The sequence below is a fragment of the Chelonia mydas genome, chromosome 1 (assembly GCF_015237465.2).
Source record: "Chelonia mydas isolate rCheMyd1 chromosome 1, rCheMyd1.pri.v2, whole genome shotgun sequence".
NCBI classification, from domain to species: Eukaryota; Metazoa; Chordata; order Testudines; family Cheloniidae; genus Chelonia; species Chelonia mydas.
In genome coordinates, this window is record NC_057849.1 from 120,312,741 (window position 1) to 120,330,659 (window position 17,919).

At 40.1% G+C, this 17,919-nt stretch overlaps 1 protein-coding gene across 1 annotated transcript in view; it reads right to left on the reverse strand.

Moving 5' to 3' along the window:
- Nucleotides 1–17,919, reverse strand: part of OCA2 (OCA2 melanosomal transmembrane protein) — a 340,000-nt gene that overhangs the window by 152,236 nt on the left and 169,845 nt on the right. Inside the window, exons 14-15 of the mRNA XM_007063202.4 lie at nt 12,631–12,769; nt 1,484–1,616 (exon numbers count right to left, since the gene is read on the reverse strand). Coding sequence (XP_007063264.1) covers nt 1,484–1,616; nt 12,631–12,769 — 272 coding nt within the window. The remainder of the gene's footprint in view (nt 1–1,483; nt 1,617–12,630; nt 12,770–17,919) is intronic.

The window sequence follows — 17,919 nt, forward strand, 5'->3', positions numbered from 1 at the left end:
AGGATACAAGCCCAAGAAAACTTTATCTCTTTAGATTTCTATAAAATCCTGCAGCTCAGAACAAGCTCTCTCATTGATAAGGCAAGTCATTAGGTTTTTCTTTGGATCTCCAGGGAGGAGACTACAGCCACCCACACCTGGTGGAAGTCACTACCAAGACAGCGGATCTCATTACTGTATCAACTACATCAAATGCTGCCCACATCTGATGACAGGATAAATCAACACCCTCATGCACTTACCTTTTTAAGTTACTGAAGAAAGGACCTGACCAGGACAGACACCTATTCCTAAAGCTCAACCTGTACTTTGGCTATGACTCAAAAGATTGCCTCCAACCTTTGAATCTCAGCACGGAAGCACAAGGTTCTGAGGTGTGGTGCCATATGCTCTGCCTTCCTTTGCTTTGACCATGGTTGTCCAGACTACTAAATTCTTGCAAGAGAAGGTGAGCAATCACCATCATCAAGGAGGAGCTATTATTACTCAACCTTCTTCAAGCAGGGCTAGCTGAGACAGGGGTATGTAACACCTTCTTCACCAGCTGGTGCCAGGGCACAGCAACCCTACTGGAGTGGGGATTACAGTAGTCAAATTAAAGCCTCAGAGCAATGACTAAGGCTTTGAAAACATTGAAACAAAAGTCAGTAAGGTCAGCAAACTAAAAGACAAATTAAAAGGACTAAACCTGATTGGGAGATAGGAATGGCCACACCAGAAGAAGACAACCCTTCCAATTCCTGTCTCTTTTGGGATGAACAGCCAAACAGCAAGCTGGAGACAAAGTTCCTACAGTAAACTCCTTTTCTGACTGCAGACAAGAAAGAACTATCTGGAAGCTTCCAAAAGCAACATTTAGACCACTATACGGTACAACTACCAGTGGGAGGATGACAAATGTTGCTCAGGCCCCAACCCACGACAGCTGTTCTTGGGACCAAAAACCTTTAGACCTTGGGAAGTTCCAAGGAACTTGTAGAAGAAAAGGCCATGAGTGAGAGCCCTGCACAAATGTTATCTTGAGTAGTTTAGATTATTTTAGAATTCTTCCCATGGTCACACCTCCTACAACCATAATGACCAAAAACAAAATGCATAACAATGATTTTTAAATTGCTGATAAGTCTATTTCGATTATGCCTCTCAGCATAATGAAAAATGCTTCATTAGTTTCAGGTGATATAATTAGCATAATGTTTATTTACTGTGGTTGCATATTTCATATAGTTTGCCGCACACCTTCAGTATGTACATAAATCTTAACACATAACTAAAAGTAGTAGTGTCAGGAAAATCATTACTTGCAAAATAAAAAACAACCCAAACCAAACTATTAGTAAAATACTAACATTCAGAGATAGAATGAGGCTGTGTGGACTAATCTGTTTTCATACACACAACATTATGGCACAGAGCATTCATTTAATTTTAAACATTATCCAACTCAATGGCTATAAAAATATGATTTCATGCTCTAACTCACCAACAATCTCACTTGGCTCCTTGTTGTAAAGCTTTTTGTTCCAGTAAAGGAGTCTGAGGAAAGGAAAGGAGACCAGAAGAACAAGACAAATTCCAACAAACATATGTCCTGTAAATGCTGCAAAATCCAATCCCTAGGAGTAAAAATGCAATTATAAATTACAAATCAGTTATTTTCCTACATTACCTGAAAAAGTATTTGTCATTATGTACTTTACAATTCAGTGATTATATACACGTCACAAAGCATACAAGAGGTAATTTCCAAGCATAGCATATTTTGTGCTTCCCCAGTCTCAGTGAAATTATTATTAAATAAATTTCATGCCAACCAAACCAACTCAAAAATATTCCATTAAATTTCACAGTATCAAAATAGTTCTTATATATTTACACACTAATTACCACTTCCTAACTCCACTGATGACAATATGAGTTTTTCCATCCATTTTACTCAAACCAAGACTTGTCCCAAATTCTACAATATGCTATTACAGCAAAAGCATTATCGAGCACTTAGAACACATTTTGCAATATTTTTTCTTCAATTTAGTATGTGTGTTCCTTTATACTTCCTGTATGACGGAGGCTTGGAACAGAGTCAAAAACAGAATTCAAATATATATATAATGTAATGTTCAATATTTGGGGTGGGATTTTCCAAAGTGCTTAGTGTTGATCTAGCTCTGCTCCCATTAAAGTCAAAGGTAAAACTCCAAAGACTTAAATGGAAGGAGAGTTGAGCCAATGCAGAGTGCTTCTGAAAACCTCACCCGTTATTTCTTACCAAAACAAAAAAAATCAAGATTTGTCCCCTATTTATATTACATTGCTTTAATTTTAATAGAGGTCCTAATGACAAAGAGTTTCAACTCTAGATATTAGAGATATATTGATAGCAAGGTTCCCTCCAGTATCCAGACAACAAGAGTTCTCTCAACAGGGAATCCGCACTGAGCCAGATTTGGGAGGAAGGTTTTTTTTTTTATTATTTATTAAGGCACTACCACCCAAGAGATCTGGGTTCAATTCCCATCTCTCCCACTGTGTGACTTTAAGAAGTCATTTAATCTTTCTGTGCCTCAGCCTCAGTTAAAGCATATTGCTGCTGTTGTAATGCAAATAATACATAGCAATAACATTTCCATGCAGAATCAGGGGCTGTTTACAACCTGAATTTTAAGACAGCTTGGACTTGTTACCTGAAATACATACTGGTAGGCTGTACCATACTCCCTGTTGAGAGCATCTATGGGGAAAGCTCTCAGTTCGAGTATATATGATGTGGAAACATCCAGAGCAAACAAGACAGAGGCCCTCCCACCCAACTCCTTCCATCTTTTCAGAATAGACTGTACAAGTCAATCCTGTAAATGCTCATAAAAGATAGTCTGGATACTTACCAGGCATCAATTAAGTTTCAAAGCTGAAGGAGAGAACATTATGAAGGAATCAATCTACAAACTTTTAAGAGACCTACCAAGAGCCATGTGAGCAAACAAAGACTTTCAGGGCCAGATCTTTCAACATCCGCTCACAAAAACAGACATATTGTCCTGCATATATTTACATAATAACAGACATTTTGCATGAAAATGGGCCTAACTACCCAAATGTTTGCATAAGGGCCTCTTTCTTTAAAGATATGGACCACAAAAGATGACAGAAAATGCTGCCACGTGAACCATGATTCGAGAGATATGAAGAAGCAGTAACTGGTTCTACACAATCTAATCTAGAAGGTTTGCAGGATTCCTATATAATCTGAAGAGATGAAGGAGTATGACTGGGATTGAATTGTGAGAACTTTGAGGCTGCACAAACCAAGAAGCCTCATTCCCAGGATAATACAATGACTGGGACACAGTTGGATGAGGACTAAAACAGGAGAGATGATCAGAATATAACCAAGAGCTACTGAAATAAGTCCAATTCTTTCAGTTTTCAACTGACTCTCAGAATGTGATGCACTTAAGACTTTTCATAGTGCTGACAGCAATTTATTTATCTCAGTGGAAAGAAAGATAGCACTAAGGTGGATCCTGTTGATAGGAGTTCTCAATAGAGATAGTCAGAGTTAAAGGCACTTCGATTATTTTCTACTTTTTAAATGAAAAGGAGAAAGGGGGACCTAAAAAGCACAGAAAACACCTTTATTTCTGATGATTGGATTAGACCAGAGTCATGTGTTATGGTAACCTGGCAAAGATAAAGAATATGGTACCTCAGAGACCAGGCCTTAGACTTCGATTTACAAAGTTTCTTACATCTCTAGATCTTGGATCTCTGCACCAGTGCTGAAAAGTTTTGTTATCAATTGTAACAATGCAGAAATGTCTCAACAGAAAAACACAGTACAAGAAATAAGTTTATATGAAACCCCCAAAATTAAATTCCTACTTGAAAAATGAAAGCATAGCAATCAGGGAAAAAATAAAATGCTGAAGTTGATAAGCCGCTCTCAAGTTTGATTGACAACTGAAAGAAATTGAATTGAGATGGCGCTGTACATACAGATACTTATTTTGAAGGGATAGTGTCAATTTATACTCTTTGAAATTCAAGACTAGGCACAAGGGCACAAGAGTTGACACACAAAAGTCTCAGGAGTAAGGATTTGTGCACAACATCACCAGAGGAAAGTTATTTGCTGCTTCTTGGTATTCCATCCCAGCTGCTACTCAAGCTGCGCAGAGTGTTTCAGAAATTGGGCTGAATTTCAAGGGTTTGTTCAGCTCCAAAACTTTCTCCCATCAACCCTGCTTATTCTTTAAATCTTTTGAGAAGAGGAGAGGCAATTCAACACACAGCCCCACTGGTTAGTTTCTGTTGCTATCTTCTTCATACTTAGCATAAAGTCTGATGCTCCAAGCTCCCTTCAACACTGTGGATGCTTTTCAGGACTGGGTGTGCAGCAGCCATGCCAAGTAATATCAGAAAAAACAAGCAAGATTAAATTTAGCAAGATTTGCCCAACAGTCAGCTGACATTCTCTGAATATCTTAGGAAGAGGACTACTACCTCCTCCCTGAAGATATAAGCAGAAGGAAGATGGGTGGGGAGGAATTGCAGGCAACAAAACTCTATGTTAGGGTGTAATCTAAGAACATCCCAGTGCCAGAGAGAAAGGGGCCCCCTGAGATCTAGTAGAGATTTTCAGCTGGCCTGATCAGTTCATTAATGTCATAAATTATATCTGATATGGGTCAGGTAAGGCAGTGGTTCTCAACAAGTGATCCAGGGCCCGCTGGGGGGCCGCAAGCTTGTTTCAGGGAGTCTGCCAAGCAGGGCCAGTATTAGAGTTGCTGGGGCCTAGGGCAGAAAGGCAAAGCCCCACCACATGGGGCTGAAGCCCAGGGCCCCGAGCCCTGCTACCCGGGGCTGATGCTGAAGTCTGAGCAACTTAGCTTTGCAGGACCCCATATGGTTGGGGGGCATGGGCAATTGCCCCGATTACTACTCCCCAACACCGTTCCTGGCTTTTATATGCATAAAAACCGTTGTTGTGGCACAGGTGGGTCATGGAGTTTTTAAATAACACATTGGGGGGGGCCTCAGAAAGAAAAAGGTTGAGAACCCCTGAGGTAAGGTATCATTGAAAAAGTAATAACACACTGATCATTAATAATCTTGTGTGTTTGTATGTATGGTAAAAGCCCATGGGAACGTACAAACGTGAAGGACGTGTGGGACTAAAATGTGTTTACCAGACAAGTCTGTGGAGTGAGTAAACAGGTTTCTCCCTGGATGAGTTGACGCTTCCAGACAGGTGTCATCAGAATCTATTGGCAATCACATGTCAAGTGGCCATTCATTTGCATTGGAGGGGACAGGAACAGATCAATTTGCATTAAAGCAAACACCAGTGGAGGAAGAAAGCAGCATGGGGTTGCCTTCACTACCAGACTCCCAGTCTCCTTCCTCACAGCTCGAATGAACTTTACTTTGTGGGGTACCCTTCAGAAGAGTCCATTTAAAAGGTTCACTGAACTATGAAAGAGAGGGGCAAAGAACCGCAAATTATCTTTCACCTAAGATGCAAAAGGAACCTTGAGGAGAGATCCTGACCAGAGAGAGGGGTGGTCAGTCATCTTGCTGGAAGAAGTGTGTGGTAAGAATCTTACCTGATACCTAGACAGTAGCTTGTAAAGTCATAGCATTCGAAAACATTTTTGAGTTTTATTTGTTTGTAACCATTTCAGTCTTTATCCCTTATACTTGATTTCACTTAAAACCTACGTCATTGTAATTAAATAAACTTGTTTTACTTTTAATCTAAGTGCTGTGTTTGAATTGAAGTGACCGTTTACTTCAGTTACACTGATAAACTGTGCATTTTGCCTCTTTAGAGGAGCAAACCAACCTTATTATTCCTCTGAATGTTTCAGGAAAGGGCTGGACATTGGAGGGCACACGTTTTGGGAAAATTGGGACTGGGGGTATATTAAGGTCATTTCACCAGGTATAATCAAAGCTAATGGAAACCAGGGAGTAACTGTGTTGCTACAGGAGGCAAACTGCTGATGTCAGAGTGCTAGATGAGGGTTGCACAGCATACAGACAGAGAATGCATGCTTGTTGCTGACTGTGAGCAGTCCAGGCTCCCACAGGGGAGCTCCAGCAACAGAGCATTTAAAGCACTTGGGATTACAGGGCAAGTGATAACAACCCTTCATTGGTCTGGATTTCACCTCAGAACACAACATAGGGGTAATGCATTGTTGCACTGCCCCTGGAGCAACCCAAGGAGGGGATTGTGACATAGGGAGTCACAATCTCCCACTAAATCCCTGTGCTGCTCTGTGGAGGGAATATGTTGCACTAAGGGTTTACTCGCTGCAACCCAAGATGGTAACATAGCTGCACCAATGGGGGCAAAAGGGGGTAGTTTCAAGGCTCCACCCACTCTCCATCACCTCCCCATCCCTGTGCATGGGAAGGGGAGGTAGCACTCCTATGGAGCCTGCATCCTCTACCAGTCACATACCTCGCACATCACATCCCCTTACTCCCCTGCACTTCTATATAGCCAGGGCCATGATTCAGCCCTATATAGACCACTTACTCAACTAAATAATTATATTGGGCATACAAGTCAGTGAAAAATTATCTTCTAACATTTTTATTATTTTTATCTCTGAACACAATTTAAATGGTTAATGTGTCTACTGAACACTGCAAAGGTTCCATGAATTTTCATAAAGATTATTCTCGCACAATTGGCTCAAATAGCTTTGACTTGCACAAAGGAGACTAGAAATAATTTTCATCTAGGAGGTTTCAGCGTGTCAGGCAAATGCTATGTGGTGCTGCAAATATCCTTTACTTGGGGCCTCACTGATTCTGCGAAATATCCCAACCTTCCCAGATGGAAAAGGCATCCTTAAGGCTTTGTTTTAGGGAGATTACAGCCTACAGGTTCTATTTTCTGAGACTCCAAAACTGAAAGCAAATGGGCATCTGTTCTTGTATTTAAGCACAAATTTCTACAAGTGTTTCTATTTCGTACTGAAATACAGGAACACACTATTTTCCTGAAATAATATATCACTATCTTCATGTTATCTGGCATGTTTTCTTCTGAGTGCTTACGGAGGTGTGAAATTTACTTCTTTGCACATAACATTTTCTGAGAACAAGTCTGCAGTTTTAAGGCAGAGAGAGAAAATTACACTTAAATATGACAATCCAGGACTTAAGCCTTGGACCAGTGCCAAAACATATCTTTTGAATGACCAAGAGCAGAAATAATTGCAAGATATCATTGAAAATGTACAGTTTGTTTTTTTCCTTTCAAAAGGAGCAACCAAATACTGTACTTTCACTGAGAATGGCCTTTATTTTATATTTCAAGAGCAACAAGAAACAACCAAAATAAAAAGTCTCCATGGCCATGCCCAAGAGGCCGTGATTAAACTAGTGTCATCTAACACATTTTAAACTAGTGTCATCTAACACTAGTGTGACCCTGTTTAACATCTTTAATAGACCTAAGATTGTATTAGCTGGTTGTAGTCATTTTCAAAGTTATCAACCATGTCTACACATTTAACTATGTCTACAAAATATGTGCACTAACACAGTTTGATAGCTACATGGACTGCAGAAGGTAACATTCATTTTCTGTTGCGAGCGATTCACATGACATTGGACCTAAAACACACAATTCTGAATACCATCTTACCTTCCTCTGTTTCCCTCTTTGTAACTGGTACTTCCATCCTGGTCTGATTTTAACAGTCACTAACTCAACAGCTGTTAGTGTTCGAAGAACCAGTGCCATCTGCCATATGACAGCATGGAATCCCCTCTTTCTAATAGTGTTAACAATTAATCTCTATGTGACCATAAATTTTGGAAAAAATATTGGCTACTAAAACAGGCTGGACTTGAACTGGAAAATGTAAGTTAATAACCAGAATAATATGATGTTAAAGTCTTGGTGTCAAATATTTTTGCTGTGTCATTGAATATTAACATAAAACCACTTCAAAGCCTAAAAAGAAAGCTGTTGCTTGTAGCTCTGCTTTGGATCTCTCTCCCATCTAACTCCGAGAGACTGAATTCTACACTGTTCCTAGCATCACAAGAAGTCCCTGTTCCCATGTGCAAGGGGAGAGACAATGACTGAACGTATTTAGGTGAAGACAATATTTAAATTAGACAATGATGAAGATCCATAGCTTCTCCTGAACGTGAGAGAAGAAATAGCTTATGACATCAGCACTAAGCAGCCTGGCGTTCACACAATCACTCAGATTTTTCTGAGAAGAAACCACTGCAAAGGTGCAAATAAGGGAAAGATCCTAAATTTTGTAAAGCAATGGGAAGTTTTATAGAACTATTATACAATAACTCTGCAAAAACATTCCTCTGAATTAGGTGGCCACCTTAATTTATGGTCCACTATTTTACCATCTGTATGGCTTGAAATACTTTTATAGTCTAATACAAAGCTTCAGTCATAAATGCTGCAGGTTTACAAGTAAGTTTTATTCATAGACCACAGATGCTAACTTTATCATAACCTATAACCAACTAATAATGCATCACAGTAAATATCTTTTGAATCCAAAGAATGAAAGTTTTGTGATGACCCTACACCTTGCATAATAAAGTTATGCATCGTTATGAAAGTTCTATCTTCTCAAATACTACTACAGTGATGAGTACACCATATGAACTGAGACAAACAAATGAAATAAAAATGAACTGAGTTTTTTCAAAGTATTAAAAATGTCCTGTTTTCTAGAACTAATTTAATAATGTTATCCTGGTTTTGGTCACAAAACAAGAAAGATATATGGCCACAATAAGGGATCTTGTCATATATTTAATAGATTGATAAACTCATTAGGAGATGCTGAGAATTTTTGTTGCCCAACCTTTCCTTAAAGCCTCTCTCTGTTTCCTGTTTGTGTCCTCCACTCTCACATATACATAGGATCCGACCCTCTATTCCCTTGCTCCTTGTGTAGTCATTCACACCTGTGCAGAGTGAGTACAAAATGCTACCAGATCAGAATTCTAGTGTTATATGCCCACTTTGAAATGGCTGCACAAGGCGCCAGGCAATGGATTCTCAGCCCTACGGAAGGGGAAATTTTTTGTGCTGGATCCCCTCCCTTCCATTCTTTTCCACTTTAATTCCCTCTCCTGTTAACATCATGCATCAAAGAAGCAAGTTAGTGCGCAGCAAGCTGGCGTGTAAATCTACAGCACTCCAGCGTGCCACTCACTAACTCTCTCTGTGAACCCTGCTGCTGAGCACTAACAGTTCCCCAGTGCACACTGACCTACAGCAGTATGGAAAGCACCCTAGGGAACCATTAGTGCCCAGCAGAAGGGTCCACACGGACAGTTAGTGCAAGGCACGCTGGAGTGCCTTGCACTGCACCCTGCTGTGTACTAACTCTTCGTACAGATATGCCCTTACTGGCATAGCCAGGAATCTAACTCACAAGTTTCTGGCCCTATGTTTAATCTATTAAACAGCTCTGCTTCCTGCTAAATCCACAAACTTTAAGCTACAAACACATGTTGTCCTGGTGCAGCAAAGCACTTAGACATGTAATTTTAAGAATGTGAGCAGCTCCACTGAAATCAACCCCAGTTCAGAAAGAGCCTGTATTTTTACAGTCTCAGTGGCATGGAGGATTCTGAGAGTTTCTCACTTTCGTGTACCATTTGCACATATATAAAATAAAAACTTAGCCATAAACATCTCAGAGGTTTCCTAACCGATCTCCATATGAGAGAAAAAAGTAAGTATTGCAAAGCTGTAATATTGTTACTGTTTAGACAGTAACAACAATATGCTGGGGGTACTTGTGTAAGCTCTCCATAGATTGGACAATAGAGGCATTAATCATTCTCTCAGAAGTGACTCAAAAGGAAATGCAAAACTGGTAGATAAAGAAATTTCATTGAAAATATCGAGGAAGTCTCTACAGTGACAACACTAAGTCCATGCTACTGATGACAGAAGAAGGAGGGGCTGTTTGGAAAATATAGAAATAAAATATTAATTTTAAAAGTTTCAGTAACATTACATGAAAGTGGCTTAAATTACTATGTTTGGGGATTTTTTTATATTAAAATACTTATTAAAAGATAACACATTTACTTGGTACAAATATAGTATACAAGTTCTAAACTTTTTAGGCAGATTCTTGGGCTTGATCCTATAAACCTCACTCACATAAGTAATTATGACTGCTAAGAGACTACAAAAAGGGATAAGAATTACTCCCATAAGGCTTTGCAGGATTGCCCTCATTAATTTACCCTAAGTCTTAATTTCACGAATATGCTATAGATTTAAAAACAATCCAAAAAGTTAAACTGTTTGAATAGTTTTTCAATATTTTTGTTTAAGCTGGAGTCATAAATGCAGAATTTGCTAAGATATCACATACAGTAGGCATTTAGAAACTGGGTCTTCCTAAAATTATCAAAATACTATCCAAAAAAAATACATTTTTGTCCTTGTATTTAGTTGCTTAAATATTTTCCTCATTTATAATGTTAAACTTTTATCGACTTTCTGAATATTTGAGAAAATGCAGTTCATGACAGATACAAATTACTCTCATTTATAGTAGATGGCCTGAATAGTTGCACATGTGCAAATGTGTAGTTTAACTACTAAAGTCACCACCCAATGAATACCAGGAACATTACAGGCCGAAGTTGTTAATGACTAGACTGTGATTTTCTACTAATACATTTCAGATGTTTTTGAAGATAAACTTCATCTATTAAACACTATGGCTTTGAAAGATGTTTCTCAAAATGTACACTGTTATCCTCCTTAAGAACAATCCAGTTAATTAGAACAGACCTTATAGCTATAGCAACATTGACATAATTGATAATTAAGAGCTATACACAACCAATTTAAAGTTAGAGCTTTATATAACAATTCCCTCTCTATTCTGCAATGTTTATTTTGACACTATAAGCAGTATACTATGTGATATTTCTTTATTTAAGTTTGCAAAGTTATTCTGGATTTATAAGGCTTGGCCACAGCAAAGAGTATCATGTACACATTTTTAGAGGTTTTTGTTACCAAATAAACTATGGGCTAGAGAGTGCCGCTTACTGTAGGCAGAACCACTCCATCCCTGAGGGAGCTCTGGAAGGGATAGTTCCTTTCATATTGTTTAGAATCCCTCTCTGAGCTCCCCATTACTCTGGCCCTGTGATGATGTAGGAGTCCGCCTGGGTGTGGTGGTTGTTAATGACATTCACAGTGTCTGCATCCAGCGATATGGCTCTACACTGCTCTATGGAGGGCTTGGGTAAGTCATGGGGGCTAGCCTAGAACCATATCCCATGGATGCAGACACTATGAATGTCATTAACAACCAATCCACCCACGCAGACGCCTGCATCATCACAGGGCTAGGGCCAATGGGGGCCTCAGCCACTGAAGAGAAAACCCTTCTCCTGTTGCTTCAAAACACCAAGTTCCTCAGAGAGAGAGAGAGAGAGAGAGCATGCTGAGGATATACCTGTCTCCCCACTTCCCAAAAGACTGTAGTAATCAGAGTGAGCAGAGAGGTAATCTCTCCCCCTCCCAAGAGGAAGGAGAGAGAGTTGGAAAAGAGCACGATGAGGGGGGCTAAGGAGCTGTGACTCCCCACTTACAAAACAAATGTGGGAGGCCAGTGGGACTCCTCTTTCTCAACAAAGGGAGATATAATGGGAGATATAGAAGAACCACATGACTCTCAGCTCTTCCAAGAATCTAAAAGCCTGAGAGCAGGGGCCCTACACACCCTCAAAGGAAGGAAGAGGCATCTGCAGCCAAGGGGAGGCTGTGAATAAAGAAGTTCCAAGATCAAATGCCTGGAGCTCCTACTGTGCAGTACACCATAGATCATATTATTTTTCTCATTGACCTCACTTAGCCAGCAAAACGAACCACATATTCTGAATACTGGAGCTTCGGGTTGGAAGTTAAAACCTCTCAAGCCATTGTACTCTGGGTAGGGGCTAGCAGCAAGCTGAGTCCTAACTGTGTGGGGGGAGTCGCCTGTTCTCTGTGTCTTCAATAAAAGTATACAATAATTGACCACACCTGAGGCTTGCAATTCTGTGCCAGATCCTACAGTAGGCAAAGCAGTCTTATAGTTTGCATTATCCAACAGCAGCGCTGACTGAAATATAGTAAAGCTTCTTTTGTGAAAAGTTTCAAAAATTTCAAAATCACTTTTGTTCTATAGGGTATTTGTTTGTTTGTTTACTTGAAATTTTGGGGGGAAATCTTCACTGAAAACCCAAGCAATTTTCTCACCTGCCTCTGCCCTTTATTTCCCTTCCTTCCTTTTTCCATTTTGCCCCTGAAAAAAGGGGATGGGGTAAAAAATACCCCCAAAATGGCAGGTGAGTTCCTTTTTGGATTACATCAAAAATGTGGAGGGGACAAAATTGTTTCTGAAATAAGGCCATTGTTCGACACATTTCTGGTTTGAAAAAATTCACCCAGCTCTACCCAACAGCACTAACGATAAAATAGCAGAAGAGAATAGGTGCATTTTGTTTCCTTATATGTATGTTTGTGGGAGGAAAAGGTCTAAACTACTGAATAAACCCATATCTGCACGTATTTTTAGTAACACAATGGATTACAATACATACCGCCTTCCTCACTTCCTGTTTTGAAACAATAATCACATTTGGTGGATCCCCGACAGCTGTGGCAGCCCCTCCAATATTTGTGAAAATTACTTCTGCAATCAGGACATGTCTAGGATCAAGATTAAGTACCTCGCATAACCTGCAGTATACATAAGAAAATGAAATCAGCTCCTTAACCTTTGATTAAATTGCCTCAAACCTTAAATGATTTATAAAACTTAGCACTTGTGTCAGAAACTCCAAACTGTTGAACAAAGGTTAAAACTTGGCCTTTCATAATTAATACTTATATTTTACAATATTCTGCAATGGCTACTGCATTCAAAATACATATTTTAAAAACAATATTAAAAGTAGCAAATCATGACAACAGTTGAATTATAGTTAAAGTTACATGAGCCTTCCCATTTTAACAACCCTTCCCCATGCTATATAACTTTCTAACACATTAAACTTTCAGGCTAGAATTTGCCAAGTGTGGTCTCTGCCCATAACTATTTTTTTAAGGTTGAGCAGGAGCATTTCAGCAATTTTTTAGTACAAGGAGAGTAGAAAATACACTTTCTGCATGCATGCGTGCATTTTTTTAACTTCACTAGCAGCAGAACAGCTGATTATAGATATTAAGCAATTTGTAAAGAAATCGCTGTCAGTGAGAAGTATCTCAGAACATTAGAATGAGTTTATCAAGCTATGGTCCATTAAAATCATGCTGTGCGTACACAGTACATTTTGCACAGTCTGTTCACTAAAGGCCTTATTCAGGAAAGCCCTTAAACACGTGCATGACTAAGCATGTGCTAAGCCATTTTGTGCTTAAAGTTAAGCATATGTCTAAGTGCATAACTGAACAGAGATGGACTTGCATGTGCTTAAATGCTTTCCTGCGTCAAAGTCTTAGGCCCCAGTTCAGCAAAGCACTTAGGTACAACTTAATGTTAAGCACATCCTTAAGCCTCACATGGTACAGCATCACCGCATCTGGGAGGTGTGATTCCCAGCACAGGTGGACAGACTCATGCCAGCTCAGCTTGAGATAATACTCTAAAAACAACAAGGTGGACTTTGTGGCACTGGTGCCATGTCAGGTTAGCCACTCAAGTCCACCCAATCCTAGGGGTTTAAGCTTGAGCAGCAAGCCTGAGCCACCATCTTTACTGCAACATCCATGCTGTTATTTTTAGAATTCTAACTCAAGCTGAGCTACCACAAATCTGTTCACCTGAGCTCAGAATCACACCTCCCAAATTCACTGTAGACATACCTTTGATTTCAAAGGCATTTAAGCACATGCTTACATGATCTGCTGAATAGGGATGGATTTAAGCATGTTTAAGTTTAAAGCTGTTTCTGTTTAAGTGAATCTCAGATTTTAAGATCATACTCATCTAGTCTGATCTCCTGAATATACAAGCACAGAATTTTAACAAGTGACTGTGCCCATAAACTACAGTATCTTCTTTTAGAAAGACCTCCTATTTTGATGCAAAGAGTTCAAATGACAGAAAATGGATCACGTGAGATAAGTTGTTCCAGCGGTGAATTAGAGGAAGAGAGGAAGGATGGTCCAGTGGTTATGGTGCTAGCCTGGGACTTTGTCGACCAGATTCAGTTCCCTGCTCTCCTCAGACATCCCATGTGACTATGGGCAAGTAACAATCTCTCTGTGCCTCTGTTCCCCATCTTTAAAATAGGGATAATAGTACTTCCCTCCCCATAAGCAATCTAAGTGCCTAAGAGATACAGAATTATCCTTAGTGTTAAAAATTTGTGTCTGGGTGACACCAGAGGGCACTGTGACCCAAGGGGATTCAGATTGCTTAAGCTCTGAAGCACCCATGGGGTACCCCCAAACATCATCGCCTAACCCACCGCCCCTCCAACCTTAAGGAATATTGGGCCTGACTACTGAAACCCACAAGATGCCCTCTAGCTCTGCGTCGTCCTCTCCAAATCCACAAAGACGGAAGAAATCTGCCTCACGCACTTGTACAGACAAAATGGTGTCTGAGCTCGAACACAGCTGGTGGCTGCACTACAACAGGTGGCTGCAGATACCATTGAAATTAAATCTACAGTTTCCACCCTACAGGTCAACGTGACTGAGATTCAGAGTGCATGCTCTATCCAGCTTGATGGGAGAAGCTGAACACAGAACTTCTGAAGTGGAAGATGATTTCAAAGAACTACTAATTACAGGTTCTGAAGAACTGTAATGGTATCAAGACTATTAAGACCAAGCTAATTGATCTGGAAAGCCACTCACAGTGATGTAACATCAAGATTGTGGGTATCCCTGAGGGAATTGAGAAAGGTAAATCCTCTGAATTTGTCCCTAAACTACGACGTTGTTGGATCTGCCAGTAGATTTTTGTTTTGATATAGAGTGCGCACACCGGGCCCTTGCCCCCAAGCCAGCTCCAGAAGATTGGCCTAGAACATTGATTGTGAAGTTCTAGAAGTTAACCACTAGGGAGCTTATACTGAAGAAATCCAGATAAAAAAAGGAGATGTTATGGGGAGAACCAGCAATTAAAATACTGCTCTTTCAAGATTATGCCCATGATGTGGTTGCACTGAGGGTAGCTGTTAAAGTGAAACAATTGGCTAGGCGGATGTCCTTGAAGTATATTATTAAATACCTGGCAACACTCCATATTAAGAATGGCAAGAAGATAGTATTATTCAGTTCCCCTCAGAAGGCAGAAAAATATCTCAAAAAATCTACAGACTCTTCCGTCACAAGAAGGGACATGTATGCCAGGATCTGATCTTATGGAATTTATGTATTGCTCTCTCAGATCTGATATGGCTGTTCCAAACAAGTTGATGGGTGCTACTTGATACTGATATGTTAGTTCATTTTATTTTTTTCTCTCTCTCATTGAGGTTGAAGAGTTAAAGGGTTATCATCAATTTACTTCCACTGGCCCCCGCTTCCTCCCCCAGCCTCCCACGCCCAGTTCAGCTCCCCAGGCCCCATTGCCTCTCTCTCCATTGCCCCAGCTGATTCCCTGAGCTCTTCTGCACATCCCAGGCAGGCTAGTCCAGACACATACAAGTAGGTAACTGCAGCTGCCAGCAAGGAAGGAATGAGACTCAGCAGGTTTCCCCGCACCCTCTCAGGCGGGGATCTGCGCTGCCAGCCCAGTCTTACTTCACTGCTCTGGGCACCACTTGGCGGGGCTCCCTGCGGGTGCCTTTCCCAGGCACGTCCCTTCAGCCGTGCTCGGCCCAGTGGAAATCTGGGGGTCATGTGACCCCGTGTGCCCCCACACACAACATCGCCTGTGCTTTAAAGCCTTCATCAGAGGCTGTATCATCTCTTAGACCATCCTCAAAACAAAATGGAGAGAACACAGAGTTTATACTGTGGTGAAGGAAATTAAGGGCTCCACGGTACACTATGCTTCCTGCCTCCTCCCCAGAAACTCAGAATCTTCATTAATCTAAAATATGAAATCAACAAACTTCTGTCCCAACAGGCTGAGTTTGCCTCATTCTGTCTGAAGCAAAGCTACTGGGAATCTGTTGAGAGAGATGGCAAGCTGCTGCATGCAGACTTAAGGAAAAGACTAACAGAAATACGATTGCTGTTATTCACAATAGTAGTAACAAATTATATACAGTACATTCCAATATTAATAAACAATGTCAACAGTTTTATTCAAAAATATTTTTAGCTGAAGAGCGAATCAGTAAAGATGCCCTAGATAACAGTTTTATTGGATTGTCTCTGCCACCGCTCTCTGACTCGCAGAAGAAACTATTAGATGCTCCTCTAGAAATCACGGAACTGGCTCAGGCTATAAAAGAAATGAAGGCTGGAAAGACTCCTGGTGCAGATCAGATCTCGACTGAATTTCACAAAAAGTTCTCTGAAACTTTAATACCTATATTTTTGAATATGTTCAGTGAGGCCAAGAAAGAGCAACCTCTCCTGCCTACTGGAAGAGAAGCTGCAGTTTCAGTTATTCCTAAACCTGGGGAAGACCTTGAACTATGTAGTAATTACAGGCCAGTTTCTTTAATCAATTGTGACACTCAGATTTTAGCTAAAGTTTACACATAAATCAGGTGCGTTTCCTTCATAATTGACCTGGCTCAGATAATTTGCATCAACTGATTGATATTATTGCTGCTTTGAGAGAGTCTGAGGAACCCTTAGCTGTCATTTCTTCAAATGCCAAAAAGGCTTTTGACCGCATAGCTTGCGACTATCTTTTGCATGTGTTAGCAAAATTTGGGTTTGATAAAGAATGTATTGCTTGGATTAAGTGCTCTATTCTGCACTGATTAGGCCTCAACTGGAGTATTGTGTCCAGCTCTGCATGCCACACTTTAAGGACAAACTGGAAAAAGTCCAAAGGAGAGCAAAAAAAAACTATTAAAGGGCTAAAACCCATGACCTATGAGGGGAAGATTGAAAAAATTGGGTTTATTTAGTCTGGAGAAGAGAAGACTGAGAGGGGACACGATAACCATTTTCAAGTACATAAAAGGTTGTTACGAGGAGTGGGGAGAAAAATTGTTCTCCTTAACCTCTGAGGATAGGACAAGAAGCAATGGGTTTAAATTGCAGCAAGGGAGGTTTAGGTTGGACATGAGGAAAAACTTCCGAGCTGTCAGGCTGGTTAAGCACTGGAATAAATTACCTAGGGAGGTTGTGCAATCTCCATCATTGGAGACTGTTAAGAGCAGGTTAGATAAACACCTTTCAGGGATGGTTTAGACAATACTTAGTCCTGCCATGAGTGCAGGGGGCTGGACTAGAGGACCTCTTGAGGTCCCTTCCAGTCCTATGATTCTATAATTCATTGAAATGCAGTTGCACAAGTCATTCCTTGACTTCTGAGTGTATAGCTGTACAACTTTAGTGCTCCTTTACTGTTTTTTCTTGATGGGGCATAGATAAACTTTGCAAAAAGAATGCTTACTGTAGTCTATAAAAGCGAAGCTGTGAGGGATCATTAAAAAATGTTTACCTGAACTGTAGGATTAAACCGTTATAGTTCACTTATCCAAGATTTTCAATTTCCCATATAAACAGACAATTTTGTAAAACATTGCAAATCAAAGTGTCTTGACATTCAAAATATGTTTTAAAATAAGTTATAGCTAAAGAAGGTTATTTATTGAATTATTTCTAAAAACAATTTACCACAAAATGTGACAAGAACAGATCATCATATTTTATGCCTCACTGATAAAAGTCTGAATCCTTATTGTCATGGAATCAGTAGACTTTTCTGTTAGCTTCATCTCCATGGTAATAACAGTATAAAATAG